At 40.5% G+C, this 20,715-nt stretch overlaps 1 protein-coding gene across 3 annotated transcripts; it reads right to left on the bottom strand.

The window, feature by feature from the left end:
- Positions 1-957: 957 nt before the first annotated feature.
- On the bottom strand, positions 958-20,492 carry LOC139533056 (zinc finger protein 135-like). Of its 3 annotated transcripts, none has more exons than XM_071331270.1 (3): positions 20,384-20,492; positions 16,650-16,898; positions 958-2,506 (listed from the first exon to the last, which is right to left on the bottom strand). In XM_071331270.1, the coding sequence occupies exons 1-3, from the start codon at positions 20,478-20,480 to the stop codon at positions 1,326-1,328; spliced, it is 1,527 nt and encodes a 508-aa protein (XP_071187371.1). In that variant the 5' UTR covers positions 20,481-20,492; the 3' UTR covers positions 958-1,325. The 3 variants fall into 3 exon arrangements, with proteins under 3 accessions (XP_071187371.1, XP_071187372.1, XP_071187369.1); XM_071331271.1 differs by lacking the exons at positions 16,650-16,898; positions 20,384-20,492 and adding exons at positions 6,345-6,593; positions 10,591-10,671; XM_071331268.1 differs by lacking the exon at positions 958-2,506 and adding an exon at positions 12,887-14,435.
- Positions 20,493-20,715: the final 223 nt, after the last annotated feature.

Raw genomic sequence — 20,715 nt, 5'->3', positions numbered from 1 at the left:
GATTTCCCTTCACTAGAACTAAGGGGTTTTGCCCAAACCATGAAAAACAGCCCCAGACCATTATTCCTCCTCCCCCAAACTTTACAGTTGGCACTATGTATTCGGGCAGGTAGCGTTCTCCTAGCATCTGCCAAACCCAAATTCGTCCGTCGGACTGCCAGATGGTAAGGCGTGATTTACCATTCTAGAGAACGCGTTTCCACTGCTCCAGAGTCCAATGGCGGCGAGCTTTACACCACTCCAGCCGACGCTTAGCATTGTGCATGGTGATCTTAGGCTTGTGTGTGGCTGCTCGGCCATGGAAACCCATTTCATGAAGCTCCAGACAAACAGTTCTTGTGCTGACATTGCTTCCAGAGGCAGTTTGAAACTCGGTAGTGAGTGTTGCAACCGAGGACAGACGATTTTTATGCACTACCACTTTGTGGCTGAGACCTTGTTGCTCATAGACGTTTCCACTTCACAATAACAGCAGTTACAGTTGACCGGGGCAGCTCTAGCACGGCAGAAATTTGACAAACTGACTTGTTGGAAAGGTGGCATCCTATGATGTGCCACTTTGAAAGTCACTGAGCTCTTCAGTAAGGCCATTCTACTGCCAGTGTTTGTCTATGGAGATTGCATAGCGGTGTGCTCGATTCTATACACCTGTCAGCAACGGCTGTGGCTGAAATAGCCGAATCCACTAATTTGAAGGGGTGTCCACATACTCTAGTATATAAAGTGCAGTTTGTACCTTCTTAAGTATGTCAGGGCTTGACATTGTCTTTTTTGCCCCTTGTCCAAATTATTTGTACTTGTCCAATAGTTAAAAATAATTATCTGAAACTGAAAATTCTGTAGTAGTAAAAAAAAGAACTATTGACTGATGCAATTTGATCATTCTTGTTATTTTAATAACAATGTACAACCCCTGACTCTCGAACAACATGGAAAATATAACAAACTGAATCTGCAGAAAGTACATCAGTGAGTTTATTGACATTTTCCTTTGTGGGGCAGAACTGATGAATAACCGTATAATACAAATAGGTTGTTATTCTATGACAGACTTATTCAATCTGCTAGACGTGTGTTGACCTCACAACAGAAACATACATAGATAAAGAGATCATCTCTAAAACGCAGTGATTAAAATGTCACAGAACACAATGAAGTTTAAGTTCACATGTCAGTCAATAACACATACCAATTTATATTCTATAACAGATAATTTACTTATGAATGATGTATGTGGTGGAAGCTAAATATAAAACAGTACCGGCACCTATTTCAGTCCAAGTCAAGCAATGAGATGAAAACTGAGTGATGGAGTGATTTTAATCTTATCCGGTCTGAGAGAACTGATGAGGTATCTCTCCTTTATGTTGACGTTGGTGTGTTTTTAAGTTGCTCTCTTGAGAGTAACTCTTCCCACAGTCAGAGCAGTAGTAAGGCTTCTCTCCTGTGTGTATACGTTGGTGTGTTAAGTTGCTCTCTTGAGAGAAACTCTTCTCACAGACAGAGCAGTAGTAAGGCTTCTCTCCTGTGTGTATACGTTGGTGTGTTTTTAAATGGTTCTGTTGAGAGAAACTCTTCCCACAGTCAGAGCAGATGGAAGGCTTTTCTCCAGTGTGTGTTCTCTGATGAACTGTTAGCTCAGATGATGTTGTAAAGCATTTTCCACAGTCAGAGCAGGAGTAAGGCTTCTCTCCTGTGTGTATACGTTGGTGTTTTTTTAAGCTACCCTGGTGGGAGAAACTCTTCCTACAGTCAGAGCAGTAGTAACGCTTCTTTCCTGTATGTATACGTTCATGTGATTTTAAGGTATCCAATCGAGAGAAACTCTTCCCACAGTCGGAGCAGTAGTAAGGCTTCTCTCCTGTGTGTATACGTTGGTGTGATTTTAAATGGTTCTGTTGAGAGAAACTCTTCCCACAGTCAGAGCAGGAGTACAGCTTCTCTCCTGCATGTATACGTTGGTGTGCTTTAAAGTTACACAGGTGGGAGAAACTCTTCCTACAGTCAGAGCAGATATAAGGCTTCTCTCCTGTGTGTGTACGTTGGTGTGATTTTAAATGGTTCTGTTGAGAGAAACTCTTCCCACAGTCAGAGCAGGAGAACGGCTTCTCTCCTGCATGTATACGTTGGTGTGCTTTAAAGTTACACAGGTGGGAGAAACTCTTCCCACAGTCAGAGCAGATATAAGGCTTTTCTCCAGTGTGTGTTCTCTGATGAACTGTTAACTCAGATGATGTTGTGAAGCATTTTCCACAGTACGAGCAGGAGTAAGGCTTCTCTCCAGTGTGCACTCTCTGATGAAGTTTCAGAGCCCTTGATGTTGTGAATCTCTTCCCACAGTCAGTACAGGAATACAGATTGTCTCCTGTGTGTATTTTTAAGTGTACTTTTAGCTTTGATAGAATTGGAAAATTCTTCCCACAATGTGGGCAGTGGTGAGACTTCTTAGCTGTGTGATCTTCCTGCTGTGTCTCTCTGGATGTAGAGAATGTCTCAACACGGTCTCCTGTGTAAACATCAGAAGAACCAGTCAGTTGGTGTGATGTACAGTACCAGTCAAAAGTTTGAACACCTACTCATTCAGGTGTTTTTCTTTATTTTTACTATTTCTACATTGTAGAATAATAGTGAAGACAACAAAAATATATTTTCAATTTTTCATAGTAGCCACCCTTTGCCTTGATGAAAGCTTTGCATTCTCTCAACCAGCTTCATGAGGAAGTCACCTGGAATGCATTTCAATTAACAGGTGTGCCTTGTTAAAAGTTAATTTGTGGAATTTCTTTCCTTCTTAATGCATTTGAGCTAATCACCTGTGTTGTGACAAGGTAGGGGTGGTATACAGAAGATAGCCCTATTTGGTAAATACCAAGTCCATATTATTACAAAAACAGCTCAAATAAGCAAAGAGAAATGACAGTCCATCATTACTTTAAGACATGAAGGTCACTCAATACGGAACATTTCAAGAACTTTTAAAGTTTCTTCAAGTGCAGTCACAAAATCCATCAAGTGCAATGATGAAACTGTCTCTCATGAGGACAACCACAGGAAAGGAAGACCCAGAGTTACCTCTGCTGCAGAGGATAAGTTCATTAGAATAACTGCACCTCAGATTGCAGCCCAAAGAAATGCTTCACAGAGTTCAAGTAACATACATCTCAACATCAACTGTTCAGAGGAGACTGGCGTGAATCAGACCTTCATGGTCGAATTGATGCAAATAAACCACTACTAAAGGACACCAATATGAAGAAGAGAATTACTTGGGCCAAGAAACACGAGCAATGGACATTAGACCGGGGGAAGTCTGTCCGTTGGTCTGTCCTTTTGGTTCCAATCGCCATGTCTTTCTGAGACGTGGTGTGGGTGAACGGATGCTCTCCGCATGTGTGGTTCCCAACGTGAAGCAATGGAGGCTTTGCTGGTGACACTGTCAGTGATTTATTTAGAATTTAAAGCCACACTTAACCAGCATGGCTACCGGTGTGCCCTAGTAAGAAGACCACTTTGTGCAGCTCACCCTGCACTATCAGCTCCAATGTACATAATATAAGTCTACCTAATAAGCTTCTCAGTAAAGCATTAAAAACAATCAAGCAACCCAGAAAAGTGATAAAAAATAGCCCACATTAACATATGTAGCCTGAGAAACAAGGTCCATGAAATCAATTACTTGCTTGTAACAGATGACATTCATATTCTGACACTCACTGAGATAATACCGTTGATGATACAGTGGTAGCAATACATGGTTATAACATTTACAGAAAAGACAGAAATGCCAACGGAGGCGGTGTTGCTGTCTATATTCAGAACCACATTCCTGGACAGCTTAGAGACGATCTAATGTTAAATACTGTTGAAGTAATATGGCTACAGGTTCATCTGCCTCACCTAAAGCCCATTCTGGTGGGAAGCTGCTATAGACCACCAGGTGCTAACAGTCAGTACCTGGATGACATGTGAAACATTGACTGGTTCTCATCAAGCTGCCCACTCAACAACAAAACATCTAAATGTAACCAGTCAGTCAACCTACCAGGGTATTTATAACAGCACAGGAATGAAACAGGTATTGATCACATCTTTACTAATGCTGCAGAAATGTGCTTTAAAGCAGTATCCACATCTACAGGATGTATTGATCACAATATAATAAACATATCTAGGAAAACCAAAGTTCCAAAGGTTGGGCCTAATATAGCGTATAAGAGGTCATACAATAAGTTTTGTAGTGATTCATATGTTGATGATGTAAAGAATATTTGCTGGTCTGGTGTGTAATGAGGAGCAGCCAGACGCTGCACTTCACACATTTATAAAATTGCTTATTGCGGTTACTAATAAGCACGCACCCATTAAGGAAATGACTGTAAAGACTTAAATCTCCTTGGATTGATGAGGTATTGAAAAATTGTATTGTTGAGAGGGATGAGGCAAAAGGAATGGCAAATAAGTCTGGCAGCCCAACTGATTGGCAAATGTAATGCAAATTAAGAAATCATGTGACTAAACTAAAGAAGAAGAAACTACACTATGAAACAAAGATAAATTATTTAAAGAATGATAGTAAAAAGGTTTGGGGCACCTTAAATGAAATTCTGGCGAAAAAAGCCAACTCGGCTCCATCATTCATTGGATCAGATGACTCATTTATCACAAAACCTACTGACATTCCCAACTACTGTAATGATTTTTTCATTGGCAAGATAAGCAAACTTAGGGATGACATGTCAGCAACAAACGCTGACGCTACACATCCAAGTATATCTGACCAAATTATGAAAGACAAGAAATGTACTTTTGAAATCGGGGTCGATTTCAAGTTTTCATAACAATTGGAAATCGGTATTTTTGGGCGCCGATTTGCCGATTATTTATTTATTTATTTTACACCTTTATTTAATCTTTATTTAACTAGGCAAGTCAGTTAAGAACACATTCTTATTTTCAATGACAGCCTAGGAACGAGGCAGAACGACAGATTTTTAACCTTGTCAGCTCGGGGGATACAATCTTACAACCTTACAGTTAACTAGTCCAATGCTCTAACACCTGATTACATTGCACTCCACGAGGAGCCTGCCTGTTAGCGAATGCAGTAAGCTATGGCAAGTTGCTAGCTAGCATTAAACTTATCTTATAAAAAACAATCAATCAATGACTGTCATTGCTCCAATGTGTACTTAACCATAAACATCAATGCCTTTCTTAAAATCAATACACAAGTATATATTTTTAAACCTGCATATTTAGCTAAAAGAAATCCAGGTTAGCAGGCAATATTAACCAGGTGAAATTGTGTAATTTCTCTTGCGTTCATTGCACGCAGAGTCAGGGTATATGCAACAGTTTGGGCCGCCAAGCTCTTTGCGAACTAATTTGCCAGAATTTTACGTAATTATGACAACATTGAAGGTTGTGCAATGTAACAGGAATATTTATACTCATGGATGCCACCCGCTAGATAAAATAAAGAAAGGAATAAACGTTTTGTTTTCGAGGTGATAGTTTCCGGATTAGTCAAAGGTATATGGTTTAGAGAGAAATAGTTGACGCGTTATAATTCTTGTAATAACTTGCGGCTGAACTTGAAAGGGGTTCCTTCGTTATTTTACCGTTCATGTCTTCCATAGAGAATGTCTTGATCTACTTCAAATAAGGTCTGTGTTTCGTGCAGGTTTAAACCGCCTCGACGTTTTGATACCCGTGTAAATCTCACTAGGATAAGGTAACGTTTGTCAACATATTTTCATAAATCCACTCTACAAAAAAATGTATCTTCGATTATATTTAGCCAATATTGATCAGAGTTACCTTGTCTTATGGATATCTACACAGTTATAAAATTGGCACGGTGATGTAAGCCTACACGAAACACAGACCTTATTTTAAGTGAATCTAAAAATAAACCGCTTTTCAGATTTTGCTAGAATGTGTCATGGGAATTATGACTCGCACTTTGGTTGTCAATTCTTACCATGCCCATTATTAAAATAGGATTTCCTGCATATAGAAATTAAAGTTTTTGTTTTCAACATTCATCACAGGTAACTTAAACTCTAGTTTTATTCAAACAGTTGAGAGTATTTGTCTCCTAAGCAGACTCTTCAGTATCATTGTCACTTCAGAGCTGTGTGCGTGTGTGTGTATTTTTGTATTATATTAAGTTAAAATAAAAGTGTTCATTGTTCATTCAGTATTGTTGCAATTGTCATTATTACAAAAATGTGTGTGTGTGTATGATATATATATATATTTCTTTTTATGTTTAAAAAAAAATCATAATCGGTCGACCTCTACTTATGACCCAGTCTAATTTATGAGGAACCTGCTGTTACCATGAGAAACAGATTTCCCAATCTTCTCCTCCTCTTCTTCATCTTTAATATTGACATTCAGCTCCAGTGTTTGACTGCAGTCCTCCAGCTTCACTGATGCCATCTCTGAATCCAGCAGTGCAAACTGGGCTCCACTGTCACAATCAGGACCCAGTGACTGTGGGTTTCTACTCAGTGGGGAAGGAGAGAGGCAGGCTGGGATTGTCCTCACTGTTGATGTTACCAGCCTCAGACTTAATCTAAGTCGGCCTGTAGTAATAAAGAGAAACAGAAAACAATCTTGACAGTTCTGGCGCTTTCTTTGTCCTCCAGAAATGTATTATCTTTTTTGTTGTTCAATTCTCTCATTTCAATAGATCAGGTAGTTAAACATTAACAACAAAACATTCATTCAAAACATTAGACAGAAAGTTCAGACTTTAAATGACCCAAAGTAAGAGATGGATCTAAATGTCCAGAATGGTTACCTGGAGGAAAATGAGTGTAATGCTTTTTCAATGTCAGTCAAGGGGAGGGTTGAGTATTGTTTTAATCTAGTCCAGAAGAGGGTCAAGTCATTTGTAATTGATGACATGTCAATATTTCTCAGTGTTTTACAATTACTTGCTTATTAGGCTTTATAAACTGAGTGATTTGAGCCCTGAACGCTGATTGGCTATATATATATATCAATGTGGCCGATGCCGCCCCTCATCTCTGATTTCTGCTCGGAGCGTAATATCAAGCGTGACTATAGGTTATTTAGTGTGGTGTCAATCAAATGATCCATAGCCTAAAGCAGGGCTGTCCAACCATGTTCTGGAGAGCTGCCCTCCTGTAGGTTTTAACTCTAACCATGTTCCGGGAGAGCTACCATCCTGTAGGTTTTAACTCTAACCCTGTTCCTGGAGAGCTGCCCTCCTGTAGGTTTTAACTCTAACCCTGTTCCTGGAGAGCTGCCCTCCTGTAGGTTTTAACTCCAACCCTGTTCCTGGAGAGGTACCATCCTGTAGGTTTTAACTCTAACCCTGTTCCTGGAGAGCTGCCCTCCTGTAGGTTTTAACTCTAACCCTGTTCCTGGAGAGATACCCTCCTGTAGGTTCTCACTCCAACCCCAGTGGTTCAGTTTATAGAATCAGGTGTGCTAGATTAGGGTTGGAGCGAAAGCCTACAGGACTGTAGCTCTCCAGGAACAGGGTTGGAGAGCCCTGGGCTATAGGATACGATGTGCATGCTGGGAGAAGCACAGAGCTAAGTTATAATGTGGTTCTAGGATAGCTGCTGGGATGGTGTAAATACAACTAGGCTGTATTACACACTGCAAAGGTTATTCCAACCCTGAGCAGCGGCCTGCTCTGTGCTTGTTGAGCCAAAACTTTTTTTTTAAATGCTGCCTAACCAATGGCTGTGCTGTGTCGGCCTATCCTAACCAATGGCTGTGCTGTGTCATCCTAACCAATGTCTGTGCTGTGTCGGCCTATCCTACCCAATGTCTGTGCTGTGTCATCCTAACCAATGTCTGTGCTGTGTCGGCCTATCCTAACCAATTGCTGTGCTGTGTCGGCCTATCCTAACCAATGGCTGTGCTGTGTCGGCCTATCCTAACCAATGGCTGTGCTGTGTCGGCCTATCCTAACCAATGGCTGTGCTGTGTCGGCCTATCCTAACCAATGGCTGTGCTGTGTCGGCCTATCCTAACCAATGGCTGTGCTGTGTCGGCCTATGGTGGCAGTTGAGGAAGAGAGTGAAAGGTTTCACATTTTGTTGTTGATTAGACCTAGTCCCCCCAAAACATAATCACTATCTTGCACGAGGACTGGCCTATTCCTCCACCCACCATGCACTCTTTAAACAGCCTACCTCCATGTCAGTGAAGGGCTGTTGAGTTAAAAGCCAGACTCCACTTGGGGGGTGTGAGGAGGTATGAGGGGTTATGCCATAGGCCTCTTTTAGTGAAGAAGATGTCAAAAAGCACAGGCTCTTGTTAGATTAACATGAAGAAAATAAAACGGATCTGATTATATAAAGTGGTCTATAACAGTGTTTTGGTCCACGCTGCTTTACGCCACAAACAAGCTGTACAACTACCAGGAAAGACTTTACTTTGTTTCTTTGACATTCAGAGGCTGAGATATAACCCTCTATAGCCCAGGAGACAAAACAAATGACTTTTCTTGGGAAGTAATCTAATTCTGTCACTACCAATTGATTAAGCTATTTAGTTTCTGTACAATAGAAGACGTTTAAACCCAGACAGCTTTTAGGGAAATACTTGTTGGGTTAAAGACACAGAATGAGAGTAGCCAGCAGTGAGAGATTTACATTTCTCTGCTAAAAGACTGGATGGTCAATCCGATATCTGAAGTGGCCATACAGCATTTACTGCAGATGCATCCTCCGCAGATATCCGGGCTTTTATACTTCTTACGCTTAACGGAGCAGAGCTGTTGTCAAGGAAGTGAGTTTGTGTTTATACTGGACCTCACGCCCACCAATCATGTCAATGCAGAGCTATACGGAGCCCTTCACATTGTTACAAAACTTGAAGAGGCACACGGCGATGCGTTAAGAGATTGATTTGACCTCTGCCTCCGTGGGTTCAGAAATTGTGTCACACTGTCCCTAAGAAGCTTCCGAACACATTTTGGGATCAAACATGAATTGGCTTTTACTCTGTCTGGAGAGGAAAGGTAGGCCTAACTATTTAGTGTAAAGGTAGGCCTAACTATTTAGTGTAAAGGTAGGCCTAACTATTTAGTGTAAAGGTAGGCCTAACTATTTAGTGTAAAGGTAGGCCTAACTATTTAGTGTAAAGGTAGGCCTAACTATTTAGTGTAGTGTAAAGGTAGGCCTAACTATTTAGAGGAAAGGTAGGACTAACTATTTAGTGTAAAGGTAGGCCTAACTATTTAGTGTAGTGTAAAGGTAGGCCTAACTATTTAGAGGAAAGGTAGGACTAACTATTTAGAGGAAAGGTAGGACTAACTATTTAAAGTACCATGATCAGATGGTCTCACATTTCATTATTTGCAAACAGGGGCAGTTTCGTTGTACTACGAGACACATTGATTTGGCATCGGAGAAATATGAGATGAACACACAGGCCTCTCTCTCTGTCTGTCCATTCTTAGCCTGTGTGGTTTTAAAAAAGATTCTGCGAATACATAAAATGACGTAGACTTGTATGAAATGTTTATAAAAGGCCATTTTTTTTCTCAGACCTGCAAATACGATGATAGATTCATGGAATGATTTTACCATAAGAGATATATCCACCCCTACTCTTGTTCACGATGGTCTGCCAACCCACAAACATCTGGCCCGCAGCACTGTACGCTATCAACATTCCTAAGTTGCCATGTAATGCTTACAGGATGAAGCACAGTTTCTAAAATGGCATATCTAAAGGCTCTGGTCTGTCCAAGAAGTGAGGGTAAACGGTAGACATGTTCTCTACTATCCACTTTGTTTTAATTATTATTTTGGCTATAGGGGATTTTTTTTTTTTCACAGTTCAGGGAGGGTTTATGTCTAATATATTTTTCTGACCGGACAGCTATCCATTTTCCTTTCAGATGTCCTTATTAAAAATAATGTCCACTCCCTAAGTGCAGTTAATCTATAGTAGTCTTCCTAAATTCACAAATTACTAAGTAAACAATTAATACATGGTTGCAGTTTGAGGCAGAACAATGTACTATTTTCCACTTTCACTCACAAAAAACAGATTGTATTTCCCATTCACACCACAGTAACAATTATAGATGAATATAGAAACAACTGAATGTGTCTGAATATTGTTACAGTGACATGTAGAAATCAGATTAACATGACATTCTGCTTCTAAACAGTAAAACAACCCTGAAACAGTCGCTCTGGTGCAGCCGCACAGCCTGCAAGTCTATTGACTCAGACCGAGAGGCGCCGCCATTTTACCAGCTCATTAACATATGGAAATAATAATAATAATAAACATGTCAAACGAACTCGGAAATCTATAATCAATTGATTCTTTATGAAATTAAATTGACGAAATAATGTACATGCATTCACTCTGACAAACCCAAAGTCTAAATTTAGCTAGCTAACGTTAACTAAATGTGACTTCTAAAATTATATTTAATCACGTTCTTCACTCACTCGGTTAAGCACAAATATAACGTCATAAAACCTTTAGCAAACGCGACAATACCTTGACGAATTTGTTACCTAACACGTTACGACATGTTCTTAAGATATTATGAAGTTTAAACGTGCTATTGCATACCTTTAGTAATACTTTTGAAACGGACACACACGCTATCGTCTTCAGAGAACAATTGTGGCTGGAACCTGCCCGGAACTTCCTGTTCCCAGACTATCAAAGCGCAACAGGACTTCTTCTTCTTCGGTGGTTTTAATGGTGGTTGGCATTCAATATGTTGCATTAGTTTATTTAGTAAATATTTTCTTAACTTAGGTGTTGCAAGAAGGCCAATAAGGATATTATCTTTGAAAGACAGGGTCCTGAAAAAGAGACGTTTCTTTTTTTGCTGAGTGCATGTTCTTATTTTTACTGGTCAAGCCATAACTGAGTGAGCCAAATAAACGCGTTTTGGTTGTAATCAAGCTCTGACTTCACTACTTGTTTTGATCAGGGCCCATGGTCTGATGGACTTCTTACCTTGTGCTGATTATTTGAATTAAACACACCACTTTTTGTCCATCAAGCTGTAGGAATTGAATTTGTTTATGTCTGGTTAAGATCATATGAAAAACTCAGCCTCTGGCAGATTACTCCTCCACTTATACTGAGAGAGAGCACCTGATTGCTCAACTACTTTAATTAGCATGGTTGTTACGAGAGAGGGAGAGATTGGGAGGGAGAAAGACAGGGAAGGAGAGAGGAAGAGACAGAGAGAGAGGATAGGGGGGATGGAGAGAGGGGGGAGGGAGAGAGGGACAGAGAGGGAAATGGAGAGAGAGCGACAAATGCAGGATACATTTGATTGAATCTGTTCTGTGGAGCCCTCCTCCTCCTCATCCCCTGTTCTGTGGCCTCTCCCCATATGGAATCTGTAAATACAGCTCATGAATTCATGCTCATTGAAGATGGCTATCATACACTGGGTAGATGAATTATGCTTCAAGGTTGGATCTGGATAGAAGGAAGACGGAAAGTATCTGAAAATGAACACTGTGTTGAACTCAATACACAACTTTTTACCTGGGCCCTATGCACTTTATAGGGAACCCTACAGCTACAGACACACATGTCAGTACAGGCCTGAGTACAGTCTGAACAGCCCGTTGTCATAGCAGCCACACCATCAGTAGGTCAAGAACTCACTGTTAAATCCATTCTAAAAAATAAATAAATAAATGGAAAGAATATGGCACAACCGCTACTTCTGACTAGAGAAGGTCGTCCACCAAAACTCAGTGACCGGGTAAGGAAGGTATTAGACCGAGAAGCAAGCAAGAGGCCAATGGTAACTATGAAAGAGCTGGAGAGAGAGGGGAGAAATCGTCCATGGGACAACTACCACCCGGACATTGCCCAAACTGTTGCCACAAAGTTGGAAGCACAGAATCATCTAGAATGTCATTGTATGCTGTAGCATTACGATTTCCCTTCACTAGAACTAAGGGGTTTTGCCCAAACCATGAAAAACAGCCCCAGACCATTATTCCTCCTCCCCCAAACTTTACAGTTGGCACTATGTATTCGGGCAGGTAGCGTTCTCCTAGCATCTGCCAAACCCAAATTCGTCCGTCGGACTGCCAGATGGTAAGGCGTGATTTACCATTCTAGAGAACGCGTTTCCACTGCTCCAGAGTCCAATGGCGGCGAGCTTTACACCACTCCAGCCGACGCTTAGCATTGTGCATGGTGATCTTAGGCTTGTGTGTGGCTGCTCGGCCATGGAAACCCATTTCATGAAGCTCCAGACAAACAGTTCTTGTGCTGACATTGCTTCCAGAGGCAGTTTGAAACTCGGTAGTGAGTGTTGCAACCGAGGACAGACGATTTTTATGCACTACCACTTTGTGGCTGAGACCTTGTTGCTCATAGACGTTTCCACTTCACAATAACAGCAGTTACAGTTGACCGGGGCAGCTCTAGCACGGCAGAAATTTGACAAACTGACTTGTTGGAAAGGTGGCATCCTATGATGTGCCACTTTGAAAGTCACTGAGCTCTTCAGTAAGGCCATTCTACTGCCAGTGTTTGTCTATGGAGATTGCATAGCGGTGTGCTCGATTCTATACACCTGTCAGCAACGGCTGTGGCTGAAATAGCCGAATCCACTAATTTGAAGGGGTGTCCACATACTCTAGTATATAAAGTGCAGTTTGTACCTTCTTAAGTATGTCAGGGCTTGACATTGTCTTTTTTGCCCCTTGTCCAAATTATTTGTACTTGTCCAATAGTTAAAAATAATTATCTGAAACTGAAAATTCTGTAGTAGTAAAAAAAAGAACTATTGACTGATGCAATTTGATCATTCTTGTTATTTTAATAACAATGTACAACCCCTGACTCTCGAACAACATGGAAAATATAACAAACTGAATCTGCAGAAAGTACATCAGTGAGTTTATTGACATTTTCCTTTGTGGGGCAGAACTGATGAATAACCGTATAATACAAATAGGTTGTTATTCTATGACAGACTTATTCAATCTGCTAGACGTGTGTTGACCTCACAACAGAAACATACATAGATAAAGAGATCATCTCTAAAACGCAGTGATTAAAATGTCACAGAACACAATGAAGTTTAAGTCCACATGTCAGTGAATAACACATACCAATTTATATTCTATAACAGATAATTTACTTATGAATGATGTATGTGGTGGAAGCTAAATATAAAACAGTACCGGCACCTATTTCAGTCCAAGTCAAGCAATGAGATGAAAACTGAGTGATGGAGTGATTTTAATCTTATCCGGTCTGAGAGAACTGATGAGGTATCTCTCCTTTATGTTGACGTTGGTGTGTTTTTAAGTTGCTCTCTTGAGAGTAACTCTTCCCACAGTCAGAGCAGTAGTAAGGCTTCTCTCCTGTGTGTATACGTTGGTGTGTTAAGTTGCTCTCTTGAGAGAAACTCTTCTCACAGACAGAGCAGTAGTAAGGCTTCTCTCCTGTGTGTATACGTTGGTGTGTTTTTAAATGGTTCTGTTGAGAGAAACTCTTCCCACAGTCAGAGCAGATGGAAGGCTTTTCTCCAGTGTGTGTTCTCTGATGAACTGTTAGCTCAGATGATGTTGTAAAGCATTTTCCACAGTCAGAGCAGGAGTAAGGCTTCTCTCCTGTGTGTATACGTTGGTGTTTTTTTAAGCTACCCTGGTGGGAGAAACTCTTCCTACAGTCAGAGCAGTAGTAACGCTTCTTTCCTGTATGTATACGTTCATGTGATTTTAAGGTATCCAATCGAGAGAAACTCTTCCCACAGTCGGAGCAGTAGTAAGGCTTCTCTCCTGTGTGTATACGTTGGTGTGATTTTAAATGGTTCTGTTGAGAGAAACTCTTCCCACAGTCAGAGCAGGAGTACAGCTTCTCTCCTGCATGTATACGTTGGTGTGCTTTAAAGTTACACAGGTGGGAGAAACTCTTCCTACAGTCAGAGCAGATATAAGGCTTCTCTCCTGTGTGTGTACGTTGGTGTGATTTTAAATGGTTCTGTTGAGAGAAACTCTTCCCACAGTCAGAGCAGGAGAACGGCTTCTCTCCTGCATGTATACGTTGGTGTGCTTTAAAGTTACACAGGTGGGAGAAACTCTTCCCACAGTCAGAGCAGATATAAGGCTTTTCTCCAGTGTGTGTTCTCTGATGAACTGTTAACTCAGATGATGTTGTGAAGCATTTTCCACAGTACGAGCAGGAGTAAGGCTTCTCTCCTGTGTGCACTCTCTGATGAAGTGTCAGAGCCCTTGATGTTGTGAATCTCTTCCCACAGTCAGTACAGGAATACAGATTGTCTCCTGTGTGTATTTTTAAGTGTACATTTAGCTTTGATAGAATTGGAAAATTCTCCTCACAATGTGGGCAGTGGTGAGACCTCTTAGCTCTGTGATCTTCCTGCTGTTGCTCTCTGGATGTAGAGCATGTCTCAACACGGTCTCCTGTGTAAACATCAGAAGAACCAGTCAGTTGGTGTGATATACAGTACCAGTCAAAAGATTGGACACCTACTCCTTCCAGGGTTTTTCTTTATTTTTACTATTTCTACATTGTAGAATAATAGTGAAGACATCAAAAATATATTTTTCAAAGTAGCCACCCTTTGCCTTGATGAAAGCTTTGCATTCTCTCAACCAGCTTCATGAGGAAGTCACCTGGAATGCATTTCAATTAACAGGTGTGCTGTGTTAAAAATTAATTTGTGGAATTTCTTTCCTTCTTAATGCATTTAAGCCAATCACCTGTGTTGTGACAAGGTAGGGGTGGTATACAGAAGATAGCCCTATTTGGTAAATACCAAGTCCATATTATGACAAAAACAGCTCAAATAAGCAAAGAGAAATGACAGTCCATCATTACTTTAAGACATGAAGGTCAGTCAATACGGAACATTTCAAGAACTTTTAAAGTTTCTTCAAGTGCAGTGGCAAAAACCATCAAGTGCAATGATGAAATTGTCTCTCATGAGGACAACCACAGGAAAGGAAGACCCAGAGTTACCTCTGCTGCAGAGGATAAGTTCATTAGAATAACTCCACCTCAGATTGCAGCCCAAATAAATGCTTCACAGAGTTCAAGTAACAGACATCTCAACATCAACTGTTCAGAGGAGACTGCGTGAATCAGGCCTTCATGGTCAAATTGATGCAGATAAACCACTACTAAAGGACACCGATAAGAAGAAGAGACTTGCTTGGGCCAAGAAACACAAGCAATGAGGCAGAACGACAGATTTTTAACCTTGTCAGCTCGGGGGATCCAATCTTACAACCTTACAGTTAACTAGTCCAATGCTCTAACATCTGATTACATTGCACTCCACGAGGAGCCTGCCTGTTAGCGAATGCAGTAAGCTAAGGTAAGTTGCTAGCTAGCATTAAACTTATCTTATAAAAAACAATCAATCAATGACTGTCATTGCTCCAATGTGTACTTAACCATAAACATCAATGCCTTTCTTAAAATCAATACACAAGTATATGTTTTTAAACCTGCATATTTAGCTAAAAGAAATCCAGGTTAGCAAGCAATATTAACCAGGTGAAATTGTGTCATTTCTCTTGCGTTCATTGCACTCAGAGTCAGGGCATATGCAACAGTTTGGGCCGCCTGGATCTTTGCGAACTAATTTGCCAGAATTTTACGTAATTATGACAACATTGAAGGTTGTGCAATGTAACAGGAATATTTAGACTCATGGATGCCACCCGTTAGATAAAATACGGAACGGAATAAACGTTTTGTTTTCGAGGTGATAGTTTACGGATTAGTCAAAGGTATATGGTTTAGAGAGAAATAGTCGACGCGTTATAATTCCTGTAATAACTTGCGGCTGAATTTGAAAGGGGTTCCTTCGTTATTTTACCGTTCATGTCTTCCATAGAGAATGTCTTGATCTACTTCAAATAAGGTCTGTGTTTCGTGCAGGCTTAAACCGCCTCGACGTTTTGATACCCGTGTAAATCTCACTAGGATAAGGTAACGTTTGTCAACATATTTTCATAAATCCACTCTACAAAAAAATGTATCTTCGCTTATATTTAGCCAATATTGATCAGAGTTACCTTGTCCTATGGATATCTACACAGCTATAAAATTGGCACGGTGATGTAAGCCTACACGAAACACAGACCTTATTTTAAGTGAATCTAAAAAATAAACCGCTTTTCAAATTTTGCTAGAATGTGCCATGGGAATTATGACTCGCACTTTGGTTGTCAATTCTTACCATGCCCATTATTAAAATAGGATTTCCTGCATATAGAAATTAAAGTTTTTGTTTTCAACATTCATCACAGGTAACTTAAACTCTTGTTTTATTCAAACGGTTGAGAGTATTTGTCTCCTAAGCAGACTCTTCAGTATCATTGTCACTTCAGAGCTGTGTGCGTGTGTGTGTATTTTTGTATTATATTAAGTTAAAATAAAAGTGTTCATTGTTCATTCAGTATTGTTGCAATTGTCATTATTACAAAAATGTGTGTGTGTGTATGATATATATATATATATTTTTTTTTAATGTTTTTTTAATAAATCGGCCGATTAATCGGTATCGGCTTTTTTTGTCCTCCAATAATCGGTATCGGCATTGAAAAATCATAATCGGGCGACCTCTACTTATGACCCAGTCTAATTTATGAGGAACCTGCTCTTACCATGAGAAACAGATGTCCTAATCTTCTCCTCCTCTTCTTCATCTTTAATGTTGACATTCAGCTCCAGTGTTTGACTGCAGTCCTCCAGCTTCACTGATGCCATCTCTGGATCCTGCAGTGCAAACTGGGCTCCACTGTCACAATCAGGACCCAGTAACTGTAGGTTTCTACTCAGTGTGGAAGGAGAGAGGCAGGCTGGGTTTGTCCTCACTGTTGATGTTACCGGCCTCAGACTTAATCTGAGTCGGCCTGTAGTAATAAAGACAAACAGAAAACAATCTTGACAGTTCTGGTGCTTTCTTTGTCCTCCAAAAATGTATTATCTTTTTTGTTGTTCAATTCTCTCATTTCAATAGATCAGGTTGCTAAGCATTGACAACAAAACATTCATTCAAAACATTAGACAGAAAGTTCACACTTTAAATGACCCAAAGTAAGAGATGGATCTAAATGTCCAGAATGGTTACCTGGAGGAAAATGAGGGTTATACTTTTTCAATGTCAGTCAAGGGGAAGGTTTAGTAGTCATTTGTAATTGATGACATGTCAATATTTCTCAGTGTTTTACAACTAGTTGCTTATTAGGCTTTATAAACTGGGTGGTTCGAACCCTGAACGCTGATTGGCTATTTATCAATGTGTGCCCGAGAATCATCTCTGATTCTCTGCTGGGCGTGCAATATCAAGTGTGCCTATAGGCTATTTAGTGTGGTGTCAATCAAATGATCCATAGCCTATAGGCTAAAGCAGGGCTGTCCAACCATGTTCCTGGAGAGCTGCCCTCCTGTAGGTTTTAACTCCAACCATGTTTCTGGAGAGCTACCCTCCTGTAGGTTTTAACTCTAACCCTGTTCCTGGAGAGCTGCCCTCCTGTAGGTTTTAACTCCAACCCTGTTCCTGGAGAGCTGCCCTCCTGTAGGTTTTAACTCCAACCCTGTGGTTCAATTTATCAGCTAATTATTAGAATCAGGTGTGCTAGATTAGGGTTGGAGCGAAAGCCTACAGGACTGTAGCTCTCCAGGAACAGGGTTGGAGAGCCCTGGGCTATAGGATACGATGTGCATGCTGGGAGAAGCACAGAGCAAAGTTATAATGTGGTTCTAGGATAGTTGCTGGGATGGTGTAAATACAACTAGGCTGCATTACACACTGCAAAGATTATTCCAACCCTGAGCAACGGCCTGCTCTGCAAGTGTTAATCCAATACTTTAAAAAAAATGCTGCCTAACCAATGGCTGTGCTGTGTCGGCCTATCCTAACCAATGGCTGTGCTGTGTCGGCCTATCCTAACCAATGGCTGTGCTGTGTCGGCCTATCCTAACCAATGGCTGTGCTGTGTCGGCCTATCCTAACCAATGGCTGTGCTGTGTCGGCCTATCCTAACCAATGGGGCTGTGCTGTGTCGGCCTATCCTAACCAATGGCTGTGCTGTGTCATCCTAACCAATGGCTGTGCTGTGAGGAAGCGAGTGAAAGGTTTCTTCAGATTTTTTTGTTGATTAGACCAAGTCCCAAAAAATACACACAATCTTGCACGAGGACTGGCCTATTCCTCCACCTACCATGCACTCTTTAAATAGCCTACCTCCATGTCAGTGAAGGGCTGTTGAGTTAAAACCCAGACTCCACTTGGGGGGGTGTGAGGGGGTATGAGGGGTTATGAGGGGGGGTGTGAGGGGGTATGAGGGGTTATGCCATAGGACTCTTTTAGTGAAGAAGATGTCAAAAAGCACAGGCCCCTTGTTAGATTAACATGAAGAAAATAAAACTGATCTGATTATATAAAGTGGTCTATAACAGTGTTTTGGTCCACGCTGCTTTACGATACAAACAAGCTGTACAACTATCAGGAAATACTTTCCTTTGTTTCTTTGACATTCAGAGGCCGAGCTACAACCATCTATAGCCCAGGAGACAAAACTAAAAATAAATATCTAATCTCACTAATCTAATTCTGTCACTATCAATTGATTAAGCTATTTACTTTCTGTACAATAGAAGACGTTTAAACCCAGACAGCTTTTAGGGAAATACTTGTTCGGTTAAAAGACACAGAATGAGAGTAGCCAGCAGTGAGAGATTTACATTTCTCTGCTAAAAGACTGGATGGTCAATCCGATATCTGAAGTGGCCATACAGCATTTACTGCAGATGCATCCTCCGCAGACATCCGGGCTTTTATACTTCTTGCGCTTAACGGAGCAGAGCTGTTGTCAAGGAAGTGAGTTTGTGTTTTATACTGGACCTCCCGCCCACCAATCATGTCAATGCGGAGCTATACGGAGCCCTTCACATTGTTACAAAACTTGAGGGGCTGTGTTAGGAGATTGATTTGACCTCTGCATGCCTCCGTGGGTTCAGAAATTGTGTCACACTGTCCCTAAGAAGCTTCCGAACACATTTTGGGATCAAACATGAATTGGTTTTTACTCTGTCTGGAGAGGAAATGTATGCCTAACTATTTAGTGTAAAGGTAGGCCTAACTATTTAAAGTACCATGATCAGATGGTCTCAGATGTAATTCGTTGTAAACGAGACACATTGATTTGGCATCGGAGAAATATGAGATGAACACAGGCCTCTCTCTCTGTCTGTCCATTCTTAGCCTGTGTGGTTTTAAAAAAGATTCTGCTAAAACGTAAAATGACGTAGACTTGCATGAAATGTTTATAAAAGGCTTATTTTTTTTCTCAGACCTGCAAATACGATGATAGATTCATGGAATGATTTTACCATAAGAGATATATCCACCCCATCTCTTGTTCACGATGGTCTGCCAACCCACAAACATCTGGCCCGCAGCACTGTACGCTATCAACATTCCTGCGTTGCCATGTAATGCTTACAGGATGAAGCACAGTTTCTAAAATGGCATATCTAAAAGCTCTGGTCTGTCCAAGAAGTGAGGGTAAACGGTAGACATGTTCTCTACTATCCACTTTGTTTTAATTATTATTTTGGCTATAGGGGATACTTTTTCCTTCGGCGTTCAGGGAGGGTTTATGTCTAATATATTTTGCTGACCGGACAGCTATCCATTTTCCTTTCAGATGTCCTTATTAAAAATAATGTCCACTCCCTAAGTGCAGTTAAGCTATAGTAGTCTTCCTAAATCCACAAATTACTAATTAAACAATTAATACATGGTTGCAGTTTGAGGCAGAACAATGTACTATTTTCCACTTTCACTCACAAAAAACAGATTGTATTTCCCATTCACACCACAGTAACAATTATAGATGAATATAGAAACAACTGAATGTGTCTGAATATTGTTACAGTGACATGTAGAAATCAGATGAACATGACATTCTGCTTCTAAACAGTAAAACAACCCTGAAATTGTCTCTCTGGTGCAGCCGCACTGCCTGCAAGTCTATTGACTCAGACCGAGAGGCGCCGCCATTTTACCAGCTCATGAACATATGGAAATAATAATAAACATGTCAAACGAACTCGGAAATCTAAATTAAATAGATTCTTTCTGAAATTAGATTGACGAAATAATGTAGATTCATTCACTCTGACAAACCCAAAGTCTAAATTTAGCTAGCTAACGTTAACTAAATGTGACTTCTAAAATTATATTTAATCACGTTCTTCACTCACTCGGTTAAGCACAAATATAACGTCATAAAACCTTTAGCAAACGCGATAATACCTTGACGGATTTGTTACCTAACATGTTACGACATGTTCTTAAGATATTATGAAGTTTAAACGTGCTATTGCATACCTTTAGTAATACTTTTGAAACGGACACACACGCTATCGTCTTCAGAGAACAATTGTGGCTGGAGCCTGCCCGGAACTTCCTGTTCCCAGACTGTCATAGCGCAACAGGACTTCTTCTTCTTCGGTGGGTTGGCATTCAATATGTTGCATTAGTTTATTTAGTAAATATTTTCTTAACTTAGGTGTTGCAAGAAGGCCAATAAGGATATTATCTTTGAAAGACAGGGTCCTGAAAAAGAGACGTTTCTTTTTTTGCTGAGTGCATGTTCTTATTTTTACTGGTCAAGCCATAACTGAGTGAGCCAAATAAACGCGTTTTGGTTGTAATCAAGC

Source organism: Salvelinus alpinus, chromosome 10, assembly GCF_045679555.1.
Source record: "Salvelinus alpinus chromosome 10, SLU_Salpinus.1, whole genome shotgun sequence".
Lineage (NCBI taxonomy): Eukaryota > Metazoa > Chordata > Actinopteri > Salmoniformes > Salmonidae > Salvelinus > Salvelinus alpinus.
This window is presented reverse-complemented; position numbering and strand designations above follow the sequence as displayed.